We start from the raw sequence: 25718 nt of genomic DNA, 5'->3' as shown, positions 1-25718 counted from the left end.
CAGAGGGAAGAGCAAGGAACAGACACTGATGTGGACATGGGCCTAGCTGGCTGGAGCACCCATCATGCTGAGGAAGTGGGTGTCAGGGAAAATCTAACTGGGGTGGATATGAAAGCAGGAAAGCAGCCACAGCATGAACAACCCAGTGAGTTCTCTATGAAGAAGGGGAAAATTAGTCAGCTGGGTGATAGGTGGGAAGGATGTTAGGCTAAGTGTGAAGAGAGATAACTATAGCTAATGGCGTCTCCCTTAGGACAGGAAATACTGATGAGAGGGATGGATGGTGAGATCATTGTCTGAGTTGTGAAGTGGGAAGGAAATGGGGAATGTGGTCTAGTGCCCAGGTGGTTGTGGGTTAAGTTAACCATTGCTAAGAAAACCCTAGGAAGGGGAAATGCAGAACATCGAGGCAGACATAAATGTTGTGGGGGTAACTCATGCCTTCTGTTGGCTTCTAACCCTCCTACCTCCAGAAAGAATCTAGCTATGAGACCTAGTCTGGCCATATTCCTCTGCCTCAGGTCAGGTAGGTACTAGAGTTACAGGCCTGTGTCAGTCCCGGCTTGCCCGTTTCCTCCCTGAAGCAAGGATGTAAGTTCACCATGGAAAAATGCAGTGAGAAAAGGTTAAAGGGTGATGAGGAAGGAGGTGATGGTAAACTCTTTTGGAAGGGAGGGAAAGTGTGCTTGTGATATCTGGGCAGCAGCAAGGAACTAGGGCCTCGTGAACTGCAGGTGAGCAGAGGTGGAGCCACCGTCAGCTTACAGACACATGTGCAGTGACTGGACTATCCTGGGATGAGGATGCGCAACACAAACATGGGATCAAATTGCACTAAATGAAGCCTACTTCCTGTCCAGAAAACCAAAACAGTTTACCCTTGAAATCGACTATCTGCCCCACAGAGTTTGACCATCTTCAAAACAAAAATACACAAAACCAGCATTTTGCAACACTTACCGCCCTTCGAATCTGTGTTTTAAAAAATCGAACAGTGCTTTTTGCATCATATCTGTGACCTGTAATTGGATAATAAATTAAAATGTGAGGAAACCTGAGGATAAATAATTGTTACTGATTATGTGAACCAAGTTTACTTCTCTTCATTAACAGTTGAAAACCTTAGCATCACGTTTGGAAGAAGTGTGGTTGCCACGTTTCCTGTCTCCAAGCCCTAATGAAATGACAAGATTAAAATTTCTGATCTTAGGATGTTTCAGTGACAAAAGATTCCTTTGCCAGGGCTTGCAGACATTCTCCATTTGATATTGTTTCCTGGATGTGGTGCGTTAGAGCTAGCAGGAGTATCCATGGCAACCTTCAGGAAATCAGAACACTAAACAAAACACACCACAGTCTGAAAAACAACCTGCTTGGCTGCTGTGAGCCTCGCTCAAATTCAACTCCTACTCACCTCATAGCCCTTCAGAGAAGGGCCCACTAGGACTACTGGCCGCATGGAAGGTACCACGTCATAAGGTGGAGTGTGCTCTGTCTGCAAAGAGATGAGGCAACTTTAGACTTCTCAAAGGCAGGGGTCTGAGATACTTAGTACATAAGGTACTATTCTCAACTCTAATATACAAGACACTGATTTTTCAGACATTTAAATATTTTCGTCATTGCATCTTTTCCAAGTAAATCAACTCCATGAAAGACTGGCAGCTTTCTTTTTCTAAGGTTTAAATTACTGCATAGTCTCTAATTTCCTTGCATGTAAGCTGCTTGGTAGAACAAATAGAAACATGCCCAATGTATACTAGGTACACCAGGCTCAACTAGCCAGTGAGCCATTGCTCTTCAGGAACACTTGGACTTCCGAAGACATCATGGTTAATTATGACAGATAAATCCCCGTCAGCTTTGCCTATGATATGTTGGTCTTACCTGTATAAATCCTAGTTTTTAAACATTGTGCCTCTCACTACCAAATGCTTGGAATTTCATTGAAATTATGAGGGAGCAGAAATTGGCAGGCATGCTAGTGCCAAGACAGTAATTATCACCACTGTTCACAGCTTTAGGGCTAGGGTTTGGGAATTTTTGACCTTTTTTTTTTTTTTTGGTTTTTTGAGACAGGGTTTCTCTGCGGCTTTGGAGCCTGTCCTGGAACTAGCTCTGTAGACCAGGCTGGTCTCGAACTCACAGAGATCTGCCTACCTCTGCCTCCCAAGTGCTGGGATTAAAGGCGTGCGCCACCACTGCCCGGCTGAAAAATATATTTTAAACATGACATACATCATAAGAACTTGATCAACTGGTGTGCATGCACTATTTGCACCATTCTGTCACTAAAAATCATTTGACTGTTGTTTCAAATTGCCCATCACAGACTTGCTGTCTTCCTCTTTCTTTCGCTTACGTGGCTACTTAGACACACATCAAATTCAACAGCGTCCATATGAGCTTTCACCAGTAGTTGTAGACCATGTAATCAAATGGAAAAAGATATTACCGCCAATGGGCTGTTCACCTCTTATTGTTTAAAATTTTCCCTAGCAATCCAAACTTCCTTTTAATAGACATGATAAAGATAAATCCATATTTGAATGAAAGTGTAATTAGACAAACACAGCACACTGACAGCACAAAAGCCAGACAAGCAGCACACTGAAAGCAACCTAAAACATGGAAGACGATTGGGGTGGACGCTCAACCTAAGACATGGAAGACGATTGCGGTGGACGCTCACACAGCCAGCTCTCGTCTGAGTCTACGTTATCACAGAAGAAGGAACGCAAGAGCAAACACCAGTGCCGCAGGCATCAGAAGCATATTTATTAAGCGATTGTATTTCATAGCACTTGGGTTTGTACTGAAAGTGCCTGGAAGCCACATCCTTCCGCTACTGCAGTGAGAACACCACTGTCACCATTACCTATGGAGATAGACACTGCAAGCAGTGAAAGAGCAGCTATTAAGAAATCCGAGTGGCCCGGTGTTAGATAGGACTTTGGTTCCTTCAGTCTGTAACTGCCAGCCTAGCAAAGGGTTACCCATGCTGGCCATCAATCAGCTTCTCTACCATCAGGGGCAGCATTAGAAATTGCCTTATTTGATGGAATATTGATACTCTGTGCCATATTGCTAATGACAACATTTTTATCTGTCCTTTTTGATTAAGCCATTTTTTTTTGTTTTACTTCTTTAGTGAAAAAAAATAGGATAAATTTCTTTAATGTTTTGAAATTTACAGGCAGGTAAAACTACAAAGTACTTTTTGACGAGCATGGTCATATCAATTTTGCCACGTGAAGTCCAGAATGACTGAGTAATTGACTGTCTAAGAAACACCTGCAATTACCTAGCTGCAAGCCACAGTTGTGATGACAAAGTAGGACCAAAGAGGTGGCCCACTCCTGTGGAAGATAATCAGGTTGGGGCTTTCTGTGTTAACACAGAAGTCCAGGTGTTTAAATTTTGCCTGGAGTTCTCTTCTTAATGATTATTTTAAAAGAAAAAAACCAAGCTTATGCTTTTGTGTATAACTTATTGTTAACATCTATAGATCAAACAGTTGATTTTGTGTGTGGAGGTAAGACTTTTAATTTGATAAAAGTCTAGGGAAGAACAAATTTTGCTTCATGTGTAAGCTAAAAACATACCCCTGGCCGGGTGGTAGTGGCACACGCCTTTAATCCCAGCACTTGGGAGGCAGAGGCAGGCGGATCTCTGTGAGTTCAAGGCCAGCCTGGTCTACAAGGGCTAGTTCCAGGACTGGCTCCAAAGAAACATAGAGAAACCCTGTCTCAAAAAATCAAAAAAACAAACCAAAAATACCCATGCTTGTGCCAGACTTGGTAACAATAGGGGCTATAAGTCTAAAAGCATAATGGCTATGGAAGGTGTTGTGTCAAAAGAGAAGAAAAAAATGGAAATAGGGAGGTCTTTTAAAAATAGTGCTAGAAGGCAATGAAACATGCCGAGAGGAAACTTGGATTAAAAGGTCTTGGGAATTCCTTGGAGTTTTCAGTCAGGGCACAGCATCAGTATACCGTCTCAGTTGGCCAAGGGAAAAGGCTCTACATGTGGCCAGCAGCCATATTGTCTACTAGATAAGATGCCGAAATCTGACTGATGGAGAAGGCAAAACTATTGGGAGAGTGTTTATATATGACAATAGAAAAAACTCACAGTAAACCGCCAAAACAAGCCTGCAGTTTTCCACTGGTCTTGTTCATCAGCAGATTTTGCACCTAATGGATTAGAAGTTTAAATACTGACTGAATTCAAAATTGAATAACCTCTTGTTATTTACAAGCAATGTATCTGGATATTATAAATCAGAATCCAATAACTGCTTTAATATGCTTTATTATAAATTATGTGTCTGGCAATAAAAGCATGTACAACTGAAGTGTGCTGTACAGCATGGCCAGTGTTGGACATCTTCGAGTGTTTAAACAAAATCCCTTGTGGCAGATATTATTCCATCAAAAAGGATAAGTACTGTGACGGCATTTCAACAGGCCGAATGTTATTGGTGGAAGATATATGGATTCGGTTATCTATTGATAGGCTGTCTTAGGACTGGGAAGACTACTTAATGAAACTGAAGGACTTGATGCTAATGATGCCAGTGGCAGGAAGAACACGGGTATGTCAATGTCGACTTACCGATTTCTGCTTCTGCTTAGCTACAGCAGCGTGGAAAAGAAACAAAGAATAACAGAGCATGCGTGTTATTGGCTTGTCAAAGGACACAGACAATCAACAGGACCGGAACTGTGACGCAGTGCAGTAGAGCAAGTGGACAACAGGAGCTGGGAAATCTGTGTTACCTTCTTAAAGAAGGGCATTCTTTTCTCTTTGGAGTGGGGTGACGTTACACTGTTTGCACTGGGCTTAGGGGAGCGGTGGTTTGCTGGAATATCATTCTCTTCTGCATCTAAGCCAGTAGCATCTATGTCTATAGCTATATACAGACAAACAATTCAAAAGTCATCAGGTGGATAGGAGAGGAAAAGCAGATTATAAATAAAATAAAATGAAAGCAAATAAACTAACCACTGTAGAAGATTTTGTCACGAGTGAGCAGCATATTACAGAGTAAAATATAAATGTAAGACATGTTGAGATGCAATGCCATCAAATCTAACTAGATAGAAAGATACCCTTGTAATAGCTCTTTCTCACACAAGTCAGTTTTGTGCTTGATCTCCTGAGTACTTTTGAAGAAATATCTTTTTACTGTCTCATCTCAAACTTTGCTATTCTCCATATTAGCTTATAAATGTAAGGTACAAAGCACTTGGTCTCAGTGCAATATCTTCGCTTATCTCTTAGATAAAAGACAAGTACTCTGGACACATTTAATACAATAGGCCTCAGTCTTCTCATTTTGTTGGTTTTTAATGTTAGGAGAAAGGGGACCACATAAAAGTTTCATGAAAATTACAACAGACATTTTAGGACAAGAGAATATAAATCCCTTAATCCAGGCAATATCCAGAAAAATCATAGAGAAGGCAAATGATTGCTAGAGTGATCTGGGATGGGCAGGACTAAAGTGGTTTCAAGGAAGTATGTGTGCGTGTGCCCTCCGAGATTCTGATTGAAGACCAGTGGGAAACACCAAATTAATGAAATCATCATATCAAAATCAGTTAGGATTTAGACAGTTTCAAGCTTCTAAGGAAGAATGCAAGAGCCCAAAGGCCCAAGAGAACAGGCCTCTTGTTTCCTCAGGAGTAAAGGTTCTAGGTTGGTTGCTTGACCTGTTGTCGCTTCTGAAACCCTTTTGCCTGAAAATACAGCTCTAAAACTAGTCAATGGAAAAAGGATGCATAGTTTCATTTTCAAGTTCCTGAAATCTTTCTACATCAAATTGCTGTAAAATTTTATCAACTACAGAATAGTAAGTTTCAAAGATCAATTCAAATAGTCTTGGTTTTTAAGACTTAAAAACTGAACCCACAGAATGTAAGTGGCCTCCTCTTGGCAGAAGTCCAGCAGTACCAGGTTGCAGACCCAACGCTCCTGCCTTAAGAGTTACACCCATTCCTGCACCACCTAGTAGGTGAGGTACCTTCTGAAGGCCTTCTTTTTATTCTTTTCATTTCCCCATTGGTCATGCCCTTGGGGTCATGGTTCTAAACTATATCAGATTTGAGCCTGCTAGGTAATTACTTTATGGTTAAGAATAGGTCAAGCAGAAGAAAGGAAAATTTATTCACCCCAGTAAGCCTGGGGCAAAATATGTTAATAAATCCCATTAATGTGTTGATAGAAGGGACAAAAAAATCTGTTAGAGTTATAGTTTGGTGCTTAGGTTCAGCTACCTTGCCCTGTGATATACAAGCTGAGCTGAGGCCTACAGAAGCCTCCCCTGGCCTTTTCAAAGGACCCAAGAGCATCTGATCTTGGCACGGTATTTTGAAGTTTTGTAGTTACTGTGATCCGAGAGGCTTCAGACTTGGAATATTGGGGATTTCCTGTTTAGTTGCTTTTCGTTTGATTAGTTCAGAAGTCTTTACAGGGGCGAACACCTGACTTATCCGCACAATGTTGCAATATCAACTCTGTTATTTTATGAGTAGGGATTTTCTTTTTCTTCAGTCTTTGCATACTAATTAGTTAAAGGTTCAGACCTTGATCTGCAGAGGAATGTCATAGTCATGAAAACTTCAGGTGTTTGGGCTCAACGTAGACTTTTACACCACACTATAGCATTCATTGCTCATGTTGGAAGGTTTCTGTGTGGTGCTACTTGAGAAGTGTTACCTTGAAGAGTATGGAAAGCAAGCAGGTCGTGAGTCCCAATACAGAAGCTTGCTATTAACAACTTCCAGATAGGAAAGCAAGGATCTAGGCTACTATCTCCTTCTTAATGGGTCTTAACCAACATCAAATCTGGTTCCTTTCTGGTGGTGTATTCCCATATACTTTATACTCGCTACCTTCTACTGGACTTATGAAAACCACATTCAAGGACCAGTACCATCCAAGAACTTGATTGGAACTGAGGCTAGAAAGCACGACAAATGCAAGAGCTCACAGCCCTTCATTATGGTGACATTTCTGAGCTGGATTTTAGGGTCTCTCCACAAAATCTCATCTGCTATGGTCATCAGATGGATTTGTTTAAAAGGAAATTAAAGGAATTAAAACTGGAAAATCATAAAGAATGGGATGCATACAGGTCTAGCCTTGGCAAGGATGACATATTCAGCCACCCAGGCAAAGCCTGAGCTCCAGATGGAAACTCACCTGCACCTCAACACCAAGGGTCCCAAATCCCTTTCCAGCTTAGTACTTGATGACCTTTTGCTTTAACTTAGGTCTAGAAGTGTCTGGATTCATTCTGAAAGATTTCTAAAATATCATATTCAAAACACATTAAGAAAGACACTTTCCAACTTTCCTGTTTTCTATACATGCCATTGAGCTCAGGGGATTCTTCTCCCGAGAGATGCCACCCACTTTTAATTACATACCTGTATTCCCACACCTTAGCATACATTAGCATTACATGGGACCAGTGCTTCCACATTTTATAAATACCTATTATTCATCACTATTGTTTACTTTCTAGTCCCATCCCTTTTGATTTAGAGAAACTCAGAAACATATTTTAGCTTACTCTTAGAGCTTGGGTCAAGTGAAGCCAAGTTTGGGGATGAAGTCTATGCACAGGTGTAGTGTGAGTTACGTGTTGTGCAACTGGAGATTACCCCATTTCATGGGAATTGCAAATTTTTCCTTGGTCTAGCAGTGAGTTGGAAATTGTAGTTAGGAACTCTGGTAAGCAAAACAAATGTAAGTTACACTTGGAGGCCAGTCTAAATTTGCTCTGAAATGGTTAGTTGTGCTTGGAAGTGGACTTGGAAATTTTCTCTAGGATTTTCTGAAGATTCCCTTTAGATCCACCAAGCTATTGATATGAAACTCATCACAGAGCCTAAGCTCTAAATATTTTGATAGTACATCTTACATTTGGTTTTATTTCCAGCTCAATTTCAATGTTGGCTTTTAGTAATGATAACACGTGACTCCAAAATTAAATATTATTTTACGTTCAGGCTGACTTACTTATTCTTCAATACATAGGTGCTTTCCAGCATTGCATTAACACAAATCGAGGTTGTGTTATTAGAGAGCATGGAAGAACTGTGTCTCCAGCAGGGCTTTAGCTGATGTAACTTGCTTCCATGTTAGAGCCCCTACGAGTCTTCAGAGACAGCCTTTTAGATAGTTAGGGTGTCTGTAATGGCTAGAGAGGAATCCCTGTAACCTCACATCTGAACAAGGTCAGGAGTGGAGGCCTTCAGGGATTCCTGACTCCTCCTCTACCGTGGTAGACATGCCCTGTATTAATACTGCACGACCTTCAGTGTCTACTCTGAGTAGACTAGCTTAATTTTCAGTGTCTTTAAATTGCTGTGAGTTTTTCCAGCCAGTATAGATCCTAAACTGACAGTTCTTTTTGTGCTCAGAGTTTGCTCCCTTAAACATTTTGCTAAATGTTTTTTTGTTTTTTTTTTTTTTGGTTTTTCGAGACAGGGTTTCTCTGTAGCTTTGGTGCCCGTCCCGGAACTAGCTCTTGTAGACTTGATAAAAGGTTTCAACTTTCAGGAAGTATTTATAGAAGAACTTCAGCTTTGCAATGACAAATTTATCAAGCAAACTACAATAAAATAAACTGAAGTTTAAATTCTAGCTCACATAAAACTTTTCTTCCCTTGTCAACATGTCATAGTAGGACTAAGGTATGCAATTAGATTACAGCTGTCACTTCTGTAATAACTTAGAGCAACACAGGCTATTTCCTTGCTTGATTTTCAATACCAAGAAAAAAAAACCCTACCCATTCTGTCCCTAATTTCACGGGGGCCTTTTTCTTCCTGATACATTCACACATTTGAAGGTTTGAAATTCACATAACTAATGGAGTCTGGGGAAGCACTAAAGGCATAGGCCATGGTCAGCACTGATCCCCTACTTACCAGATGATGGCGGTGTCGATTTCCTGGAACTAGGTACTATGTCACCCAGACTGGAAGAAGAATTTCCTCCTGATTTACTGAAGTAAAGCAAAAACTCAGATTAAACTTAACAATTGTTTTATATGCTAAAACATTGTATTGCTCAATAAACGTTCTAAATTTATTGAGTTTTTAATTGAACCAAAAATGTGTATTTCTAACAAGGAAACAAACAGTCATTTCCCAATGGAGATTCTTGGAGTCCTTGAAACAGTTTTATGATGTCTCTGTTTTGAAGTTCAGGGCTTAATAGGTTTTTTTAAAAAGATTTATTTATTATGTATACAATGTTCTGTCTTCATGTATTCCTGCATGCTGGAAGAGGACACCAGATCTCATTACAGATGGTTGTGAGCCACTATGTGGTTGCTAGAAATTGAACTCAGGATCTTTTGAAGAGCAGTCACTGCTCTTAACCTCTGAGCCATCTCTCCAGCCCCCAGAGTTTAATTTTTTAAAGTCCCTGGGAGAAGAGTTGGATAATTCCTACAGTCCTCTAGTTCCATGCCCAGATGACAAATGGGTAGACAGAAGAGATTTCCTTTGCCTTTGCCTTTAGAGGGCTTGTAGGTAAGGTGTAAGACCCCAAGGCTAACACCAGTTCCTTTGGCTTAGATTGATTGTTTTTAGTATCTTAAGATTAATTATACCTTGCATGGCAATCTGTAAATGAAAATCATAGCGATACCCCAATTTATCAATCTTTAAGACAAAAGAAGAAACTTAAATACAGATTGTAATATGAATTAACTAGAAATTGATAGTGAACATTTTCAGAACAAGACTAGCAAGAAGGATTCAACTTTGTTGCATCGTGAAGCTTTTATTCAACACTTATGAACTGGGCAAAGGAGTATCTACTAAAACATACTTGTAAGAAAATGTCATAATGACATCTGATATCTTGTGTGATTTTAAAAGTAAAGAATATGAATTACAAGATTCTGTAAATTAAAATGAAAGAATTTACAAGATTCTGATGCGATGGAGTGTATGCTTACGTCTTAGAAACTTTGGAGTTGTTAGTATAATGTACGGTTCACCAGTACATATCAATGTGTGTAATGTGTGTCAACTCTTAACACATGAAGGTCCCAGAACTGTGTCGACAGAACAAAAATGCCATGGAATTAGGCAAGATAACTACAGTGCCCAGCTCTTCTTAACATGGATGGACCGGGTCTTGCTAGAAAGAACTGTGGACCACGGCTGTGCCTCAAGGGCCACTGCAGACAAAACTAAATACTGGCAGGCAGGAAAAACATCTGCCCTCACTGATTGGTTGAATGTTTTTCAAGTCTTCTAGCATTTTAATATACAAAGCCAATCCCAAGCATTTTACTCTATGTTGCTAAGAGTTTAAATACTTCTGCACATCCAATAAGGACACGCCGGAGTGTATACAGCTCATAAAAAGTAGAACTTGCAGCAGCATCATTTTGGCAATTCCACAAGGATGCTGATGGTTAAGACCAAGCACTTCCTTGCTGTGACTTTTACCTTTGGTTTTATTTCCCCCAATCCTAAGTCCCACCTTAGTTCAAGCATGAGTTGGCTCTACTTTTAGACAGATGCTGCTAACCCCTAAACGGTTCAGAGGCAGATGGGTCCTTGAATGCCATCTACAGGCCAAAGTCTTGAACCGTGTGCCATTATCACCGCCTTTGATGTCTGTTCGCCTTTTAAAACTTTTTCATTATTATTTGTAAGTGTTTTGTGTACACATATGTAAATATACCATCTGTATGCAATGACCGTGGAGGCCAGAAGAGGGCATCTGATCCCTTGGAACTGGAGATACAGATGGTTGTTACCATGTGGGTAACAGTTATGTGGGTACTCTGGAAGAGCAACCTTTTATCTTAACTATAGAGCCAGCTCTTCAGCCCTGACTTTTGTCAGACTTTGAAATCTTTGTATATCCATACATATATGCATATATATGTGCATATATAATACAGATAAGTATATGGATAAGTATATGTGTACATATATACACAAATTTCAATCTTCTGAAATATGTATCATATACAATATATTATATGTTATTATAATATAATATATTATATATTATTATATATCATATATATAAACACTGACTCTGAGGCTGAGCCTGGCATGGTGGTGCACTCCTTTAATCCCAGCACTTGGTAGGCAGAGGCAAGTGTACCTCTGTGAGTTCGAGGACAGTCTGGTCTACAGAGCAAGTTCCAGGATAGCCACAGCTACACAGAAAAACCCTGTCTTTAAAAAACAAAACAACAACAACAAATCCCACTGACTCTGATTGTGTCCTCACAAAATATCTAAAGTGTTAAGAGGCAAATGTAAACACTTTCAGAAGCAAGTCAAGTACTTACTCATAACTAGAAAAAGTTTGTTAAAGAGATACAGTAAAATCAAACAGCAGAGTCAGAGAACAGTTACAGAAAAACTGACCAGCTCGGTAGAATAAGTTGAGAGATACTGGGAGTGTAACAATGATCAAATGTTGGTCTTAATTAGGTTGGGTATATTCTATTTCACTTCTCTGTTGACAGTAGGTGAAAAATACTGATAACATTAAAGTATGATCACTAACAACATAGTTTATGACATCATTGGATAAATAAGCAAGATGTAAAGGAGTGAAAACAGAAACTCAGTTATCTACATGAAGGTAAAGACTTCTTTATCCCCCTCCATCCGTCCATGTGAGAAGAAGCATGCCATGTTCTCCAGCTTGGCTATACAGGCTTCAGTATGAAATTCACCACAGGGATGAGAAGCCTGCTTAAGGAGTGTCTTGGTGAAGGGAAGGGAAGCTTAAGCCTCCCAGGAAGCTGCAGTCAGAGTAATAGGCCTGGCCTATTATATAACTCAGCTAACCGCTATTCGCAAAGGCAATTTTAATGTGCTTTATGCATAGTGTCTTTTTACACGCTCAACATCTGGGAGAACTGAAAATTGAATCTGACGGGTGAAAATGAACCTAACAGACCACAGAAGCTGCTACTGGCCAGTGATGTCCGAGACTGGTCTCTCTAAAGAACTCCCAGCCACCCAGAATAGCTACAAACAGACACTAGGATTTCACTGTGGCTGCTACGTGCCTGAGTATGTTCAGCAAATGATTAGGACTTCAGGGTCTCCTCCGTGCTGAAGGCAAACCTTAATGCTTTGTGACCTTAGCTGCTTTTATTAATGATCCTAATCTGATTCTCTCTCAAGTGGGCTAGAAATCAGAAGCAGGGATGGAGTGTTTTTAAAGGGTTGTCCATGAACTGTATCAGCATCTGCTTAACACATAATAAGAATCACAGCTCTTAGCAAGTAACAGGGCAGAAGAGAGGGCACTGTCTGCATTTATCCATAAACAGCTGGTGTTTTCCTCATACCTGGAGTAGAATTTCCCTTGCTTGGCTCTCTGTTCATGCTGTAGCCTCATGTTTTCTAGTTTGACCGGGCTTGGAATAAATCCGATTTCACAGCCTTCTTTGACCAATCGTCCTATCCACCAGTCATTATTAAATTTCTACACACAAAATCAAAAGTATTAGAATGAATTAGTGCACGGAAAGATCTGAATTGATTTCTTCTATAACTTTTTTCAGCAGAGAGAAACATGGCAGTTAGAAGCATGCATCGAATACGAAAATTCAAGAAGCCCTTAGCTTCATGGGCTCAGCTCAGAAGGGTGAGGTATGCTTGGTGCGCTCAGCCAGCAGTTCAATGAAGGCTTTGCGTTCCCTTGTGTTCCCCTTCCCAGTGCTGCCTTTAGGACCAGGCTGAGTCTGTGCTAAGCTTCCAAGGTTATTGTCCATACCTAGCAAAAGACAGGAGCTCAAGAAGCCTTATGGAGCCCTTTCCCTAATAAAATGGAATTAACTGAAAGTATTAATATTGAGAGAGATATTAAGTGTACCTGAAATATTTCGTAGCAGCGAAATGTACTTCTGTGCAGTTTTATAACCATACAGTACTGTGTTCACACATGTTTTTCTCGTGTTGTGCTGACAGTTTATCTCTTGCAGGTAAAGTATTTATCTTGAATCTTCACAATCTAATTTTATTTTCCTCAATTAAATCTATTCTCAAACATCTCAAAAGTCTTTTTTTTTCCTTTTTCTCTCCATAATAAAAAATGGTTCTGCTCAAAGTATTGGCATCATAAAGTCCCTGTGTTAGTCAACTTCCTGTTGTAGAGTGGTTCGCCATCCTTTCTGAACGTGTGTATTTACATGTTTTGACACTGTGAGCTCTCTTAGTAGGCACTCAGCATCTCCTTCCCTCTCGCCCCCTAGTTCACTTGTCAGTTAATTTTCATAAGCTTGCTGTGAATTCCTCCAACTGTAAATTAAAAAATCAAAATAAAAAGCTCGTGTGCCCCCAGACTGTCATCTAGGAAGAATTACTGTCACCGTGGTATTCCACAGAATAACTGTGTGACATGTGAACAGCTAATAAAACTTAATTAAAGGTGAATTTTTCCAATGTTCGGACTGTCATTGTCAGCTTAGGGGAAGAGGAAATTCCTTGGCATCATCTTCTTGTCTCATTTGTTCTGACTCCCGCCATTCCCTTTCCCCTGCAGAAAGCCACAAAACCTTCTCCCAGGAGGCAGGCATGGTGACTCATAACGACAGTTCTAGCTCTCAGGTGGATGAGGTGGAGCAGCGATAGAAGGAAGATTACAGCAAGTTTGAGGTCAGTCTGTATATATTGAGTTTCAGAGCCTGGGCCTCATAGAAAGTCCTGGGCCACAGAGTGAAATCTTGTCTCAGAAAAAAACAGAACAATAAACCCTCTTCCTTAGCGTAGCTCCAAGTTCACACATCAGGGAAAATCACGCATGGTTAATCAAGGTTAATCATTTCAAGATAAGGTGCAGGTCACACATAAAAATGGATTATCTAACAAAACAGTTCCTAATTTCTAGGGCACAAAGCCCAGAGGGGCCCTGGCTCTTACCAGGAGTCTCTGCCTCCTTCCTCATTAAGTTTATTTATACCAGAAAAGGCTGTGAGCCGCTAATTTAGCGGTATTTTAGACAGCCGCAGCTAGACCAGATGCTTTCTCACAGCAGTATGAGGGCAGTGAGAGTAGAAGGTGAGAAGATCACCTTCACACTGAAAGAAGCTGAGAGTTTTCCTTACTTCCTTAACATGCAGGAAATCCTTTGCCTCGAAGGAGATGGCCATGCCTGGCACCGGGACGTCATCCTCCTGGGCCGCGCTGTACCTGACGTTGGTCCGAACTGCAAATGCAACAGGTTTTGTCTAAAGAGGGATGGGAGGAAAAACAGAAAGAAAAGAAATAAAGGTGGCCTTCCCTTCTCCCATTCAATTACAAAGACACATTCAAGAGCTATTGGACTCCTGTCCTCCCCACTGGTTCCTTATCACAAAGCAACTTGTTAGGGTTCTCAATGAATGTGATGGCCCTCAGCCACACCCACCCACATCTGAACTAGGAAACAAGAAGCTGTTGTTCTCTGTGCAAGCACTGAAGTAATAAAAGTGAAGAGAGATGAACGAAACACTGCAGCAGAAGCAACAGGAAACCAGGACACACGCACAATGCCTAATTTGGTTTGGGTGGGAAAAAAACCCACAAAACAAAACCTAGAAACTGCCTCCCTACCCTGAGCATTCCCTTCAATTAATCGTTAATGATTGATTCCCAATGGTATAATATTTGGAATGGAAAAATAACTAGAGAATATACGCTCCAGTCTTCGCAACCATTATTCATGGCTGCAGGGAACTGTGAAAGCAATGACCTTTTTATCCTAGCGTTTTTTCCTCCTCGAGTTCACTAGTTAATTTGCCATCCTTCACTGTTTGGTGCTTCTGAAAATGCATAGGTAAATATCTGTTCTCACTGGCAATATGTGCATATTCAGGAGATGGATAAACGGAGGAGGCCGATATTTGTGGCCTGCATATTCTGAGGCCAGTGGCTATTCAGCCTTCCCATGTTTCCTCTGTCCTGGGGGCAAGATCAAACAGAATCTGACACACCTTGGCCTTGTAGAAGGCAAGAGCGTGGTTATAGACTAGTTATAGACAAAAATCTGGGACACAGTGGGACCCAAGAGATGATTTAGACCTTGGGGGCAGCAAAGCTAGGTCAGCCTTCTAGACCAACAGTCAGGATGAGCTCTGAGACGGAGCTCAGACTGCTTTGCTCCCAGCTTCAGACTCATGGGCCTTCCAAGTTTACCAGAAAAGCTCCATCAGGGCTCAAGGTAAGGTGACAGGGAAAACAGACTGCATAGACACAGGGCTAGCCCACTGCATAGACACAGGGCTAGCCCACAGTCCTGTACCAACATCAATAGCGGGAACTCCGGGGCTTGTTGTAGAATTAATTATATTTACATCCATGCTTATTCATGGTCATTATCAGGATACCTGTGAATCAATGTGGTCATTCCAGTGCCACTTAACTCTGTTAAGGCTCCAAGGACAACATCCTCAGACCACTCCCAGGGCTCCAGTGTGCTAGTCCTGCATCCCTTTCTAACTTGCTTTTTAGCTGTAAGGCACAAGGCACCCGAGGTAACCGTGGATCATTCAGCCCAGTTCTGCTTCTTGCAACCCTGTACCAAGGTGCCATGTGGGCACATGCTACATTGCTTAAGGTTGACTAGTAACCTGTCCGTGCTCTGTTGCCTGGACACACAGAATTAAAGGCTGACTATAGATTACCTCGTGAAGTAAACGTAAACAGGTTGCCGAGGCAATAAATACTACTTCACAAGAGAGGGGCACCTTCCCCTCCAGGTAATGAAGTGCAGGGGCTTTAAGAGCATAAAAGCCATGCCTCAGTTATCCTGTCTTCAGCCTGTTTCCAGTGCTTAAGGAAATGAGAAACAACCCATGATTCATACATTAAAATCTCCCATTCTTTCCTTCTCGGTGGCTCTCCACCTTGTATCTGACCTAGTTTACAGTAAAGTATAAAAGTGAGACCGGGGATGTAGCACCTGGCAGGCAGTGGACGGAGTGCTGTGCACAGAGCACTAAGTCAGTCACCAAGGGCTGTTTATTCTAGATGGGGAAATCAGCTCCAGAAGCTTTCCCAGAAGTCTGCCGTGTGGCACGCATGGGTAACCCCAGCACTTGGAAGGCTTAGGCAAGGTGAGAGCACATTCAAAGTCAGCCTGGACTAAAGAGCAAGACCCACTTCATAGAAACAGAACATACCACAACCCAAACTGCCCCAGGTTGTGAGCAACGGAGTGGTCACTCAAACCCGACCTTGTCCCCCCAAAGTGTAAGTTCTTTTAGTAAATTTAGCTGCATGGCAGTTCCAGGCTAGTTGCATGTTTGTATGGAATTTTGAAGACCTGGAAACACTATTTTACGTATTGTTAAAAAGTTAACTGGTACCCCTCCAAAAGAAGAAAAAAAAGGCACGAGTAACTGATTCTCATAGTAGCCGATCAGGCTCCTAAGGGAACACTGCTGCCGTTCATGAGGAACGTCACACACTTTCTGATTGTTTTGCTTGAACCAACTCGAGGCCAAGTAGTATGTCAGTAGCAATGGTAAATAATGATTTTCATTTATCTGAATATCTTTCTTTTTTACCTCTTTTTTCTCAAGATATAAAGCAGTATTTCATGCAATAAGAATTGAAATATTAAAATACTGTGGCTTCATAGCTTCTAAAAAGTACCACAGTTACTTAGGGAGACTGTGAGGAAGCACATAGCTACCTCCACTCTGGAAAAACAAATGAGCAGAAAACAATGAAAAATTCCTCGGGATGAAGTATCAACTAGAAAGGGTTAACTCTAAGGGTTTTTAATAGCCTGAAAGTTATTTTGGGAACATGATAGCTTTACTTTGCAAGTTTATTAATTTTTTTCTCAAGACTGTTTTTCTGTATACCTTTGCTGTGGCAGCCCCTACATGCCTTAACCCAGCGCCCTCCACAGAGTCCCACAGTCCTCTGCGGTTCATCTGTATGCCTCAATTCTGATTCCTTACACAGTTTTCATCAGTTTGTGGCTTTCATCATGAACGTCCTCTAGAGATGAATACACTTCATTCTAAGGTGAGCAATGCAGTTACTGGACTCGCTGTTCAAGATCCAAGCCACCTGGTGTCCCACCATCCTCCAGTCCTTCACTCTAACATTAGCCTACTTGGCCTAGAGACCCAAAAGGGTTTGAGAAATATCTCCTAACACAGCTCCAACTGTCTGCCTTTAGATGTTCCTGCTCACTCCATCTCTCTACCCCTCACCCTAGGCATACAGTCTGTGGAGAGTCAGCCACTGACGGATGCGTACACAGAAAGCTAGCATGGCAGGCCTAAAGGATGGTCTTGGATAGCTCTGGCCACAAGACTTTTTTATTTTATTTTATTTTTATTTTTTGGTCTCTAATGGATGCTCCACCGGCTCTACAAAAGTTTTGCGGAAGCCTGTCAGAGATGAGCTTGAGGCTTCTAGTAGGAGCAGCTCGCATGTGCTCACAGCCTCCTGCAGTCACCAGCTTCACTGTCAGAGAGCAATTATCATAACAATTATCCTAAGTAGAAGATAATTATGTTTGAACACCTCTGGTCATGGAGTAGGATGAAGAGACCATTGCAAACCCATGACACTAGCTCCAGCTTTCTTCCCATTAGATGACTTAATGAGGTCATATGGAAACTGATAGTTTACATAAGTACAATATAATGTTTGTTTGAATTTTACTAAAGCATGCCGGTTGCACGATGCTGCTCAAAGGCCAAACGGAATTCCCTGAAGATTAAAACCTCCCAATCATGATTAGTACAATTATGTAGATTTTTATGTATGGACTTCTTTATTTAGTCTTACAGAGATGTATTACATTATGTTAAATAGCAAAGCATACATTTTCATTAGGAGCAGAAAATTTTATAAGATGAAATGTATAGTTTCTCTTTCAATGGTATAATGGGTTTGTCTTAAATATGAACTACTCCCAATTTGCTACCTTTTAATAAATTTCAATAAAACTATAACCCAATTCCCACTAGATAGGATGGTCAGAAGAGGAGTTTAGGGGCTGGAGAGCCATGGTTTAGTGGTTAAGAGCACCAGTTCTTGCAGATTAACTGGGGTTTGGTGCCCAGGACCTTATGATGGCTCACAACCATCTGGAACCGAGGTCCCAGAAGATCCAATGCCTTCTTCTCACCTCTATTGACACCAGGCGCGCACACGGTACAAGCCAAACACATAAAATAAACAAATAAAATCTTTTCAGAAATTTCAGGTTGCTGACCTGACCTGCAGGTGAAAGGAAAAGTATTGGAATGTCACAGTTTGGTATTTCTCTTTCAGTAGATGCCAATAAAAATATGACGGCACGTAAAAATGAAAAAAGAATCGCTGGTACACATGCCTGCTTATGTGGGGACACAGGCTTGAACAGAAACAATGAATTCCATGCTAGACAAAGGCAAGAAGGTGGAGAATGGATGTACAAACACTGTGCTTCAGTGACAGAATGTTATCTCAGTGACTCACTGTTGTAATATGGGCAGGTGGCTGGGGTGTTGGGGACGCAGCCCCGCCGCCGCCCATATTACAAGAGGAGTAAACAGAACAAAACGCTGGGAGGAAGAGGAAGTGAGGTCAGACTCGACAGCTCTGCTCTCCGGAGCAGACGCCTCAGCAGACGCCATGCCCAGCTCCCAGGCAGACGCACGTGATGAAGCTCCGACCCAGGATGGACTTAGGCTAGAATCTTCCCGGTAAGACCAGTGCTATACAGATGATAAGAAATGGGCTAGTCCAGGTGGGAGAGTTAGCCTAGAAGAGGCTAGGTAGAAATGAGCCAAGCGGTGTTTAAATGAATACAGTGTCTGTGTAATTATTTCGGGGAATAAGCTAGCCGGGCAGGCGGCTGGGGTCTTGGGGACGCAGCCCCACCGCCGCTCCCTATTACTACAACTCACTTTCTCCATGGAATAGGAAGGTGGGGTTCAGGCAGGGGAAAAGACAGGTAGGGGTTAAAAAAGAGACAGATGGCCTAATCCTTGGCTCATCTAAGAATGTGTTAGGTGAGTGGAGCAAACAATTGTGGTGGGCTTTGGAGCAAGCTCTTGTAAAGTCCAGGTAATTGATTTCTAAGCTCTTTGTAAGCTAGTTCTGCCATGATAGAATATAAGGAAAATCGTTACATAGGAATTGAGTTAAAAGTTTGACCCCTTAACAAGATATAATGGCTTTAAAACTGCCTTCACCATTGTTACACAACAATTTTATTTATTTATACATATATATACATATGTATATTTATACATATATGTGTGTATATGCACACATAGCATAGGTATATATACACATGGTGCTTGTCACACATATGCTACATACCTATGTATATAACATACATTAATATGTATATACACACCATGTTTACTTGCCTATGGATCTCAGAAATGAGTTACTAACAAGGCATGTGATTTGAATTCCTATTTTGATTGAATGTTTCACGTATTTCCCATAGTACTAGCCATACTTTAGTTACTGCTGCAGAAATCAAGTGGATTTCTTTCTTTTAGAGGAATCAAACATTCAGCAGATACTCTACATCTCTACATAGGACTGCATAGGGGATGGTTACATCACTACAGACACCAGGTTAGAGTCTCATCAGGATTAAGTTTTAGTTGCATATCTGTAAACGCAAGTGTATCTGTGTTTACATAATAGAATTAAGCAGTGTGTGTGTGTGTGTTTTCCCTATATTTGTATTACTGTGAAGTGAACCTAGGATCTCAAACATTCTAAACACACATGACACTATTGACTACAGCTTCTAACCTCTTTATATATTTCTTTAAGACAGGGTCTCAGGAGGCTGGACTTGAATGTACTATGTAGCTTGAATGTACAAAGCTAGCCTTGAACTTGTGATCTTCTAACCTCACCTCAGCCTTACGGGTAGCTGGGATTACAGATTTACATCACCAGTCCTAATAAAGGGGTAAATGTTTTAAAATAAAATTTGAAATCTTACCATGCTAAAACTACTGAACTTTCAGAATATGAAGTCAGAGTTGTATATAAAACAAAATATATGGAATATCTTTGTTGTCTTCTAAACAGATAATTAAAGTGATAAACCTATAAAAGTTCCATAAAGTAAGTAATAATTCCTAAAATACGACCTTAAAGATCTTACATGAAAGGAAAACTAGGGCTGCATCCATGAATACGAAACAGGATGGTGCTCAGAATTACAGGACCCTATTGCTAGTGGAACAGTGATGGCAGAAATACACGTTTCTACTCTCAGATTACCCACCCGGACCACAGCTAGAACATCAGTTACTAGCATCTTCAGGCTTCATATTTATGCTCCAATAATCAAAGGTTAAATCCTCCCAAAGTGATGGCATGAAGGGGGAACACTAGGAAGCAATCAGGTCATGAGGGTTGAGCCTTCATGAGTGGACTAATTGGGCTGAGGATATTCCTGTCTCAGCCTCTAGATGACTAGAATTGTAGTTATGCATCAGTGATAATCTACAGTAATCTATAATCTACATAATCTGCATAATCTACAGTATTTTTATACCAAAGCCATTCATAGCCAAATATTATTTCTTTGTTCAAAATTCCTATATGCATTGAAAAAAAATGATAAATGTTTGGCCAAGAGGAATCTGCTATTTATTCTGATAATCATGCACTTAGCATTCTTTTTTATTTGAATTTTTGTTTTTAATTCAGTCTTGTGTAATTGACTGGAGAGGGTAGTTCAGGACACAGGGCTTGCTTCTGCGTGCTGCCTGAGATCCCAGTGGGAGAGCTCATGCTGACCCCAGACAGGAGACAGAAGCTAAGCCGTGGAGATGCCTGGATTCCCATGTGGATAGATTCAGACATGACCGTTAGGACTTTTAGTGACTGGCTGTATCTTTTGTGTACTTGCTTCATCCAAGTCTCAAATAAACAGTTTTATTTATATTCTTTGCTTATACTTCACCCACTTGCATATCCTATTTCTTAGCTACTTTCTCCCAATATTGCTTCTATCTCTTTCTCAAGCACAAAAACAAACAAAACACAAAAAGTGGAATGATGTGGAACTATCTCTCAAGACAACAGCAATCAGACTCCCCGAGGGGCCTCAGTCCAGAATGCAGCCCAGCAAACTCAGGCCCGAGGCACTGCCTCCATTTACCTTGGCCACCATGGTTCCACTCCATATTTTTCTTTTTCACAAGGATGGGAGGGAAGGATTTAAGTGGAATCAATAGCAGGGTCTCCTTAAATGACTGCCTGGCATTTAAACTATTATAAAATGTCTATTCTATACTTATTTAGAAAATTACACACTACAAGGAATTTCCAAAGAAGCCTTCTAAACAAATGCAAGAGAAACCCATTTAAAGGCCATTCTAACAAGAACAGGCAGACACATTATATTTTGTGGTAATTAGTAAACATCACTTTATCCTCTGCTCCACAGCTGTGGTCTTTGCTGAGTCTGTAAGCTCTAGAGATCAAAAGGTGTGCAATTATTGAGGCATCTCTCTTCCTATTTCACTGTGAGTGTTTTGCTTTTCTTGAACTGAAAGAGCTGAGCAGATTATCTCCATGACCAAACCAAACGTTTTTGCAGAGTGCGTTAACACAGAGAATTGTGGGTAGCCAGCTCCAAACACATGAGAGTCTGTTTCATGGCTCACTCTGTAGAAAGTTTTTTTTTCCCCTTCTTTTTTTTTGCCTCATTTTTGCTGTTGTGAGCCTTTCTAAGGCAAGGCTCTAAGGCTGGCAGATGCCCCGATGGAGAAGGTGGGATGGGGTCCAAAGAAATGAACACCAGGGGAAGGTAGAAAGCTGTGTTGTGGATAAAAGGTGTTTAGAAATGAGGGACACTCAGTGTGATCAAGTTATCCTTTAAATACAAACAAAACAAAACAAAACAAAAAACCCTTGTAACATGAGGCAGGAGAGATGGCCCAATGATTAAGGGCACTGACTGCCCTTCCAGAGGATCCAGGTTCAATTCCCAGCACCCAAATGGCAGCCCTCAGCCATTGTGTCTTCTGGCTTCCAGAGGCACGAGGAATAGACATGTGATATAGACATGCATGCAGCAAAACACACATATTATTAAAGTATTTCAACATATTGTAAGGTCTTTACGGGTCAAAGATGTCCCAAATAATCACTCAAGACATCTTCATTTCAGTCTCCCGGGTATTTACAATCTCTATGGCCTTCAGATGGCAAAATGTTAAAAATAATTAGCAGTTGGGAATGGTGGCACATTCCAGGGACCCCGGCATTTAGGAGGTCAAGACAGGAAGAGCATGTGTTCAAAGACATCCTGAGCTACAAAGTTTGGGTTTCCTAAAAAAATCAAAACCAGATCAAGGAAAACAAAGTACAAACCCAAACTAAGAGGCTAAGAATGCTCTGCTATCACCTTTAGTTTCCATGGACCAGGGCTACCGTGGCTATAACCATGACTTAACTGGAAACACAGACTTCTTTTTTCCAAATATTTTTAGAATACAAGAGATAAGAAGCTTAATTTGAATACTAACCATAGAAATCACATGCTTGGTAAATCATCTCAATTACTCCTCATTAAATACACATGTGCGCACACACACAGACACACACACACACACACACACACAGAGAGAGAGAGAGAGAGAGAGAGAGAGAGAGAGAGAGAGAGAGAAGCATGAGATAGGGCATTATTTCTAGTTCCTGAAAAGAAGAAACATGTCTTTTATATAAAAAAGTGTGTGTGTGTTTGTATATATGTATAGGTGTATGTCTAGATTGACAGATAAATGCATACACGTATAGTCTACAGAGTTTACTTAGCTTGGCTTGTATTATGTATGTGTCCAGGGCGGACCACTTGGAACGAAACAACCTGTGTGGGAGTGTCCCTGGAGGAAACTTGTTCTCCTTCTCTCAGCAGCCATTGGCCTCCTGTAGCTTTTTATCTACATGGGTGGGATCATGTGAAAGTTCACCTGTGTGCATCGGCATGTCAACTGGTATTATCATTACTGACACTGGGTCATGTTCAGGCAAACTTATTGTTGAGACTGATGGATGCCTTTTCCCTATTATGTCTAGGGGACACAATCTATCAACGCTGTCTTGGGCATCCAATTCTTACAATCTTTCCCTCTTCCATGATTTGGTTTAAGGATTGCATCTCAGATCTGTATGCCTCAGTCATTCATTCTCTACATTTTGATCATGTGTGCATCTCTGTTATGGTTGCAATTTGTTGCCAAAAGAAAAAGAAAAGGAGCTTCTTTGATGATGGGTGAGAGCCCACTTATCTGTGCATATGAGGGTAGGTATTCAGAAAACAGTTATAACGTTGGTTTAGTAAACTGGCAGAAGTAGGTCTCCTCTGGGCTCGATGACTTCTCAGCTGCAGGTCGTTGACTAGGTTTACATTACCAGGCACGATTTCCCTACTGCTCTGAGGCCTTTGTGTCTAACTAGACAGCTGCTGATTACCATCAGGGTAAAATGCCACTACTCCACCACGGTGGATATCTTAGAGTCCAGTTGTTCCCATGGTTCGTGAACTCTACAGCTGGGTAGGACTGATTGCTTCTCTCCCTCCAGAGCTTGAATAGCATCTTCGGATAGATAAGGCTTTCAGCTCAGTTCCCTCTTGATACTTCCAAGTCCTGTGTTTGAAGTGCATGGTACCTTCGGCCACAGGGACTTACCTCCAAATTCTGGGAGGCAACCAAGGCCAATGGCAACAGCCCATATTGTTTGGGTGCGCCTTTTGAACTCCCTTGATCAACAACACAAGAGGAGAGTTCCCTCCATGCTCTGGGCTTTTGTCAGACAGTCTATTGCTCTGTGGGGGGACATCATCACCCCAAGTGGTACAACTTATTTAAACTATAAATTATATGTAATTTGAAGTAAACAAAAATATTTTTAATAAAAAAATGTCTAATAATAGCATAGATACCTCTCCAGTACCCCTACAGATCTGTTTGGTCTCTACCTTGCCTGTTGTGACAAGCATCTTCTTGGCAGTCCCCCTGTATGAAGCTCATGAGTGCTATGGGATCCTCTCCATCATGCTTGAGTAGGAGAAGCACAGACATGATGTCCGCGGGGCAGACCTCCAAACAAGCATGGCTGAAAGTGATAAGTACCATCATCACTCTGACTGTCTTGAGACATGGCTTGCATAGTGCCTCAGGGGACAGTCTGAAGGATTAAGCAATCAGTCACACTGAGAGCCAGTCAAGTCAAGGATATCCATCACATTGACTTTCCTTCCTTCTTCCCTTCTTCTCTTGCTTTGATCTTCTGCTGGTGTTACATCCCCCACATAAACTCTTTGCTTCTGCTTTTTAGGAAACTGAGAAGGTATCTAGATGGGCAAATAAACTGTGTTATGTATTCAGTGGCTATAGATGTATGTAATCAAGGAAAAACACACGCAGAAAGACAGCTGCTATTTAAAGGGACCAAGGTTAAAAAATTGTATGTCTTATATAACTTTATTTTTGTGTGTTTGTTTGTTTTACAACAGTGTGTGTATAATCTCTAAACTGTTGGTTAGATGCTGAATTCATAAACATTTCCTTTTTAGAGCTTATAGCAATCTAACTATTTTGCTTCTGTAGGTGATATTTAGAGAGAAAATTCAGCTGCATATGCTATGAAAAGTTTAGCTGATGAACCGGAGAGAGATAGTTCAGCACTTATGGATGCTTGCTGTTCTTGCAGAGGACGTGAGTTCTGTCCCTAGCATTCATATCAGACAGCTCAGCAATAACTTCAGCCTCACGGAATCTAATCCCTCTGCTGGCCCACATGAACACCTGCACACATGTGCACCTCCCTCCCCCGCCACATACACACATAATTAAGAATGAAAATCTTGGAAAAAACTGGGAAAAATAAAAATTCAGTGCAGAAGTTCTATGTTCGAAGGACAGCAAATAAAACTAAATGGTATTTTTAAGAATTAGTAAAATTTTACAAGAGACTGTAGCAAATTTTATATGCTAAGGACATGGTATGGCACATAATATGCCTTAAGAAATTAGAGACTAAATATAAGGATTGATAGCTAAAGTCTTACAACAGAGGCCGTGATCTCTTTGGGTGATGACCTAGAACATGTTTTTATAAACACATGCTCATGCAGCGCACAACACAGACAAACAAACAACAAAACAAGAAAACCTCAGCTTCTTTCACGTGTGTGTGTGCGCGCGCACATATGACAGTAATGGGAGAGGGAAGAGTTAGGAGGAGATCTAGAGACAAGAGTGGTTCAGCTCAGTCCTCATGTATGAAATCTCTAAACTCTACTGAAAAGAAACCTAAAGTATATTTTCCTGTTTCCTTCAACAAATTCTTAGATCAAATGGTGTTTATATCTGAAAAAATTTGCTATGAAGTACCAAACTCTCCTTCAAAAAAAAAACTGCTAATTTTCACGCCCACCAGCAGAGGATAATGTATCTATGTTCTCCATAGTTCTTACGCTTTGGGCATGAAATGATGGAATAGGTGAAATTTGTGAATTCTATTTTCTGTAATTGAGCTTGTAACACTTGACAGAATCAGGGCAGTTATTAACTTATTTCCTCTGAACTTCAGAATTTGCTTGTTAAGTGTCTCCTACATATACAGGGCAGGCTCTTGGCAATGGGGCCACAGAGAGAAGAATGGGTTTGCTCTACCTGCTGGTACTCCGTTGAAGAGAACAATGAACTTTGTTCATTCTTCGTG

At 41.0% G+C, this 25718-nt stretch overlaps 1 protein-coding gene across 15 annotated transcripts in view; it reads right to left on the bottom strand.

The window, feature by feature from the left end:
- The window catches only part of Cacnb2 (calcium voltage-gated channel auxiliary subunit beta 2), a 345264-nt gene that overhangs the window by 15902 nt on the left and 303644 nt on the right, over nt 1–25718 (bottom strand). For 10 of the 15 annotated variants that reach the window (XM_075970539.1, XM_075970541.1, XM_075970538.1 and 7 more), the window contains 6 exons: nt 14120–14242; nt 12362–12498; nt 8946–9022; nt 4782–4915; nt 1415–1495; nt 961–1019 (listed from right to left, as the gene is read on the bottom strand). In XM_075970539.1, the coding sequence (XP_075826654.1) occupies nt 961–1019; nt 1415–1495; nt 4782–4915; nt 8946–9022; nt 12362–12498; nt 14120–14242 (611 nt within the window). Of the gene's footprint in view, nt 1–960; nt 1020–1414; nt 1496–4617; nt 4638–4781; nt 4916–8945; nt 9023–12361; nt 12499–14119; nt 14243–25718 lie in introns of all 15 variants that reach the window. The other 5 variants (XM_075970543.1, XM_075970548.1, XM_075970542.1 and 2 more) reach the window with 2 other exon arrangements.

This window comes from Microtus pennsylvanicus, chromosome 4 (assembly GCF_037038515.1).
Source record: "Microtus pennsylvanicus isolate mMicPen1 chromosome 4, mMicPen1.hap1, whole genome shotgun sequence".
NCBI lineage: Eukaryota > Metazoa > Chordata > Mammalia > Rodentia > Cricetidae > Microtus > Microtus pennsylvanicus.
Note: the sequence above shows the minus strand (reverse complement) of the source record. Positions and strands in the feature narration are given on the sequence as shown.